The sequence below is a fragment of the Triticum aestivum genome, chromosome 7B (assembly GCF_018294505.1).
Source record: "Triticum aestivum cultivar Chinese Spring chromosome 7B, IWGSC CS RefSeq v2.1, whole genome shotgun sequence".
NCBI lineage: Eukaryota > Viridiplantae > Streptophyta > Magnoliopsida > Poales > Poaceae > Triticum > Triticum aestivum.
The window spans coordinates 6487289-6493904 of record NC_057813.1 but is presented as its reverse complement, the minus strand read 5'-3'; the positions used below and the strand labels follow the sequence as shown (position 1 = coordinate 6493904).

Here is a 6616-nt window from a genome sequence, read left to right as displayed (position 1 = left end):
CTAGACCTTTTCAGAACCAATCTGAATTTTGTATGTAGTTCAGATTGAGGGGCATGTAAAATAGGGTTTAGCATATTGTACATGTACACGTATTTATATACGTATATAATTATATTATGTTCATCTATATAAAGAGAGACGTGAGGCTGGATGTTAGCCACTCACGCAAAACCCTAAACCTACCTCTTCAACTAACCACCAAAGGAGAGCTGGAACAGAGATTGAGGGAAAATGATATCCCATTGATAAGTGGATACCAGGAGGCAGATGGAATTTGAAGCGTAGAATATAGCGATTTTGAGTTTGCGCGTCGACTCCGCATGCTATGAACAATCATGCAACGCGCTTCGTATGCAGTACAGAGTTGCTCTTTGCAGATTGGGCTTGAAGGGAAACCCAGACTGAAAAGTCCGGCCTGGCCCAAAGCCGAGGTACAAATGCTAGTGCTTGAGGAGAACTTACCATCAGGCGGCCGCCCAATGCAGCTGCTGAATGCTGATCGGTTGTGATGTGTGTTCCATGCTGAACAGCTGGTCTGCGGCCCTGACTGCACGGCGCGGGCCTGACTGAGCCCGTCCACATCCTAGTACAACTCGCCCCAGTTTCTGGCTCTGACATGGACGGCGCCAGCCACAAGGACTCCGCCATGGTACGTAGCCTGCACCTCCAGACTCCAGTTTCAGCTGAGCACATGGGAGGAACGATACAGTAATAAGCACTGACGTAACATGTGACCTCCAGGAGTAATTTAGCCTTCAGACAGTAATTTAGATCACCCACAGCATGAACAGAGAGAAACTTTCTCCATTTACACAATTTCCGCATCTTCAACGGCACGACCTCAACTATGCAGGCAGGCAAAGGTCTGCCTGACAGGCTGACACAACCTACTTTCTACATTTGCGAAGAAACAAAAAGAAAAGAACAGAAATAGCCAAGCACTACCTGCAAATATGCAGATTTATCCCACCAGTCACTATGCACAACATCCAGAGCCAATCTCCGTTTACCCGCCCCCACCTAAAATCCTATGCCTTTTCTGTCACACAAGAGGAAGAAACCTAGGAACAACACCCGCCAGCCGACCGGAACGAATAAATAGGATGGGGCAAAGCGGCTACCGCCAAGCTAGCCCTGGAGGAGAGCCTCCGACCCCCCGGGCGTCGACCAGCGAGAGCGCCATGGCCAGCATCATCTGCTCCTCAAAGCTGTCGGGCACGTTGCCCGAACCGATGCTAGACACGTCCGAAGCAGCAGCCGCCAAACTGGCGGCCCCGGCCTCTACCGTGATGTCGGAGCCGGCGCAGCTGGTGCTGGCCTCGGCCGCCTCCGACCACCCGTCGTTGTTGGAGTAGTCCGCGCCGTCTCTTGACTGCGGCGTTCTGCCGTTTGGTGGTTCCTCGACCCTGGTGGCCGAGGAACTGCTCCCGGCTATGCTCAGGTCCTCTGTGAAGGACCTTTGTGACCTGCTGAGGATGTCGTGTCTTGATGTTTGGCAGGTGGCAGCGCTGGAAGGGTCTCCAAGCATGTGTTGTTGCTCCGCTAGAGCCGCGACCGCGCAGGCGAATCCACCGGGTGGAGCTGCTTCTGCTGAAGCGGCCCCGGATGCATCGTAGCATCTTGGAGGAAGTGTTGGTGGCACGGCACCTATGCTCCCTGGATTTCCTAAGGCTTCCTGATCCTGTTCATGGTTATTTTAGTAAGATGATTAGTACTGTCCTTTCCCCATTAACACAAGCAGTGTCTAAATGGTGTTTTATTCCTTGAAAACTTCTATACAATTCTACTGATGGAACCACCTACCCTGGCTACCCGCGAACATGACAATGATTGGCACACATAACTTCTAAAGTAGGTTTCACATATCAAGAAATAAGCAGCATTTTAGATTTATGTGAACAAGCAGGTTCTAAGTTAATTAGCATGTAACTCAAAGGGATATTGAACCGACTGATGACCAATTATAGGAGAAGGACATATGATGATTAATTGAAAAGCAGCTACTATGTGAATGGAGATGGTAAACAGCAAAAGATGAACATAGTATTGGACGGTACTATTAAGAATTCACATGACCATCATGCTTACAAACTATGCTAAAGAAAACTCATTTTCTGTGATATGGCGGCAAAATGTGACCTATCCCTGGATAAACCTTTTTGAAATCTTTTAGAAAAGAAAGAAAAAAACAAGTTCTATAAACTAAGTAACTAACTATTTGGAAAATAAGTTCAGCAAGAGATCTCATTCAGCAATATCTTAACATACTTGTACAGAAAGCCAAATCGCTTCCATAAGCATAACTTCTTCAAGATCCATGTCGAAATTATTATCCCTGCATTTTAAGGAATTCATCAGTATTATCAATGCCAAATTACCAATAACTGTGATATAGACGAATATAGGTAGTGAGAGTAAAGGGATGATGGCAAGTGTGTTTTCACTAGCACATCTTTTCTTATGGTTTAAGACAGGGACAGTGCCTAGATGGCTTAGATTCTAACTCCTCGAAATGACAAAGAGCTAGTGAAAACTAAAGCAAAACAAGTAAAATGCTAAGATAATGGGATAAACTGCGTTGCCTAATAGGGTGGAAGGAACGGGTGAAAAACAGCACAATTCTGTTTCCAAGCTGTACCTATTGATCCTTAAAGCAGGTGCATTTCAAACTCAGCAGACCTTTCCTGGAAAAGAAAGACTACCAAGCAATAGATGCTTCGACGATATTCCCACAGAAAATCCACAGATAAGGGTGAGTTAAAAACGAACAATAGTCAAATCTTCTTTTCAGTTCAAGATGGATGTCCTATCATTTATTGCCTAGTAATGAAATCCATTGAACGTAATATGTAGCTAGAGATTCTCATAATGTTTTAATACAAATTAAACTGAAGATCTTCTAGAAAAGTCAAAAGCAGCAATACATATAGGCGCCATACAGTGCTTAGGTAAGGTACACCAAGAGTTGGGTGTATTAATTGATCACGCAACAACCATTTAGCTTCAAGTAAAGAGCAGCATGATCAAGGTGCCAAGGGCATCCCGAAGATGTTCAACAAACTGCTACAGAAAAGAGCAGACAGAAATCTTAAACTGACAGCTATCTTGTCTCCATGGTACTGCCAAGACCTTACTTGACAACAAACATGACAACATATAAGCATCTAGCTGACACATCCTGTTACTTATTAATTGCGAGACAGACCATTACTATTGTAGCAGGTGGAGAGAATGCACAAAATTCTATCAGAATTTACATATAGTAAGCCGTCACATTTTCTAATGGGGAATAAGTAAGGACACTTTGATTACAGATAAGTACAGGTGGTAAGCTATCAAATTCCCTGATTTGGTGCAACTGAGGATTAATTATTTTGCGCACAAAACTTTCAGCGAGGGTCCAAACCACTGAAGCAACAACAGTTACAGTACTTCAACTGAGTTTTATCTAGAAAGCACAAGCAATCCACAATTGATTGATGCAACCATAGTCACACGAGTTGAGCAGGATAGAAAGAAGAAAATGGTTAGCCAGTACATACCGCAACTGCCTCAAGCGTTCAGCATTCTTCAATAGCAGCTCCGAATGCTGTACTTGACCTGAGACGGCATCATTGCCTTGGGCACCGCTTGCAGCTATCAACAATATGGACAATTGCCAGTCAGCAATTGTGCAACAAACAAAAAACAGAGAGAGAAACAGATAGAGCCAGTCAGTCAGCAGACACAGAGGCTACGGCAATCTACACACCTGGGGTGGATGTGCCACCAGTATCACAAGGTTCGACTTGTGCGATTGTTACTTCATCGGTCGAAGCAGCAACCTGCTTGTTCTTGAGCCGCTCAGCGTCGTCCTGGAGCTCCTGATGCCGCATCCTGATCTGCGCCTCAATCACCCTCTGCTCCTCCTACACATGATTTCGCAGCACCGCCCAATTATAGCAAAACTAGCATAGAAACGAAAGCAGACACCACTGGACAACAGTTTTACTACGGGCACTCACAATCTGCTCGACGCCCTTCTCCTCCTTGGTCTTGACGCCGCGGTACTCCACGGCGTAATTCAGCATCTTGCAGTACGGACACCTTAAAAGTTAAGGAACGGCAACTAAACAGGCAGTAACCGGTTTACAGGCTGTGGTGCACGGAACTGTGGCACCTTGCAATTCAAGGAACAAGAAGTAAACAAGAATTGGTGATAGGCCGTGGTCACCGGCACCAAAACAAAAGATAGCCATCAGCATCATGTACTTACTATCCTAGGAAGAATAGGAAGAACTGACGAGAAGTGAGATAGTAGGATACTGTGTTGGCCGGCAGGAGGTGGGAGACTTCATCTGGAGGAAGCACTCTGCACGCGCGCAGGCAGGAAGCAGAGCAAGTCAGACACCATGCGAATTCTCAAGGAAGAAGACATCCGCCAGAAATTAACTCACCGGTGCAAATCCCCTTGGCGCAGCACTTGGAGCGGTTGAGGCTTGGATAAAACTGCAGGCGCGGGAGGGGGGGAGAAGCTCGAGTCAGAATTCTGCATCTATGATGGATCCAAGTGGATAGCGGAAGAAGAAGAAGCTGAGCAGAGATTGGGAAAGGGGTGATAAACGGACTGACCAGGAAGCAGATTGGGCACTCGTCGAGGTCTGGCCTGGGGTCGTCGGCGCCCGGGTGGCAGGGCGCGAGCTTGGCCTCGAGGATGAGGCGGCGCAGCTTCTTGAGGTCGATGTCCGGGTGCGGGTAGAGCCCCTGCGGCGCCGTGTAGCGCTCGTCCACCGGCGACCGCCGCCGCCGCCCCCCGACCCGGTTCCCCATCCCCCCCTCCCTCCCTCCCTCCTCGGCAAGCCAAGCCCAGGCAGGCGGGCGGCGACCCGTGGACTTGTTAATAAATAGTAAAACCGCAACAGCAGCCGGGACGCACCTACCCGCCCCCTTCAGTCAGGCCTTAACCCCCACAGCGGGGGAGGAGGAGGATGGAGTGGAGGAAGCGGCGCCGACGAGGAGGACGGAGACGACAGAGAAGGAAGATTTGTCGCCTGTCGTGGTACGAGTAGGAACGATCTCCTCCCTGGCTGGGCTGGGGTGGGTGTGTCAGTCAGCCGGAACCGGAAGGGCCAAAAGCGGATTCTTCCACGCTCCCCACCCTCTCCCTCCCTGATCCGGGTGGATGGATGGATTAGGTTCCTGGCTACGTAGCGCGCGACCTCTCTGTCTCTCTCTCCCTGCTGCTGCTTTTATCGACCTTCGTGTCTTGTTAAACCTCGCTGCGGCTGATTCGGCGACGGGCGACGCGACGATTGGAAGCGTACAGCGGCCGGGGCGGATGGCGACCGGCGGCGGGCTGGGAACTTGGGAGGGAGAACCAACCCCGCAAGCGATTGATTGATTGATAATCAAGTCGGGTGGTGTGGGTCGCTCACCGGCCCGGTCGCCGGTGACCGGGGGTTTAGCAGTTCCTTCCGGTTAACTTGCTTAACCGTCAGGCCGCACGGCTTTACTGTATCTCGTAGCACTAGCAGTAGCACCGGCTTTTTCCGGTGGAGCGGATGCGGACGTGTTCGACCGTGCATGCTTGACTCGCCACACCGTGCCAACATGGTGCTACAATTTTGCTGCGAAATTTACCAGTAGTGGTTTCCGCAAATGTAGATGATTTTGTTCATCAACACCCACTTTCCATACCCTGCAATTCAAAAGCCATCACCTCTGGTCTTTTAGTAACGGTGGAGGAGTAGAAGCGCTACCCCCCCTCCCCCCGGTCAAGTGCTTGCGCGTGCTCTTACCTATCGTAGGACCTTCGTCCCCGAAGCGAAGAAGGAGGAGCAGGAACAACAGGTTGTGCATGTGAATCCCTCACGCACCTCGAGTCCGACAACCGATGGTACACCAGTCAAGGGCACCTCAACAAGTATTGCGGCACATACAAACAAGCGCGATACCGGTGACCAAGTGGTGCGACAATCAGACCTCGTAAATGTCGTGGCCTGTAGCTCTATGTGTTGGTCATTCCATTGATCTTCTGAATGTTGCAACTTGTTGTTCATCTGTTCTCTTCCTTTGTTAGCTCGGGGCGTGCTGCGGGTTATACTACAAGACGATGAACATGTGCATCATCTGTATGCATTGTAGGATGTAGTTGAATGGGCAAAGAAAGTGGTGATCCAACCGTTCCAACCTGTCACACCCTAGCTAGTCATGCATTAGAGTGTTGCATCATGTTTACTCTTTCATCAGAAACTTGAAATGGGGATCTGTGAAACCCTCAGAATCATTTTGAAAATGACCCAAATAAAAATTCCTCCAAAAGGATCCAAGAAAATGCTCATGTTGCTCTCTGAAAATATTGGACAGAGATAAAAATCAAACCAATAATTTTAGTGGCTCATGGACATTTATTTTGGGCATTTGGAATTAATGCATAAATATTTGCATTGGAAATATATTAATTATATATATTAATATATGTCCAAATATTATGCCATTTATAAAAGAGCTCTGGATTAATATATATAGCTCCTGCAAAAATTGGCATAAGTTAAATAAATGATTTAATATATTTTTTAAATCAAAACAAATGTCAGAAATTAGAAAACAGAAAAATATATAACAGTAGAAACTTACC

General features: G+C 47.8%; 1 protein-coding gene across 1 annotated transcript; it reads right to left on the bottom strand.

The window, feature by feature from the left end:
- Positions 1-747: 747 nt before the first annotated feature.
- Positions 748-5310, bottom strand: LOC123161790 (E3 ubiquitin-protein ligase GW2). Its single transcript, XM_044579602.1, has 8 exons — positions 4612-5310; positions 4437-4488; positions 4306-4351; positions 4005-4086; positions 3752-3908; positions 3543-3636; positions 2269-2335; positions 748-1681 (listed from the first exon to the last, which is right to left on the bottom strand). The coding sequence occupies exons 1-8, from the start codon at positions 4807-4809 to the stop codon at positions 1118-1120; spliced, it is 1260 nt and encodes a 419-aa protein (XP_044435537.1). The 5' UTR covers positions 4810-5310; the 3' UTR covers positions 748-1117.
- Between the last annotated feature and the right edge of the window lie 1306 nt (positions 5311-6616).

Coding starts and splice junctions, on each gene's coding strand:
- LOC123161790 (XM_044579602.1), bottom strand. CDS start 4,809: ATGGGGAACCGGGTCGGGGGGCGGCGGCGGCGGTCGCCGGTGGACGAG. Junction 3,909..4,004: donor AGAAGGGCGTCGAGCAGATT/GTGAGTGCCCGT, acceptor AATCATGTGTAG/GAGGAGCAGAGGGTGATTGA. Junction 1,682..2,268: donor CGATTTGGCTTTCTGTACAA/GTATGTTAAGAT, acceptor AACCATGAACAG/GATCAGGAAGCCTTAGGAAA.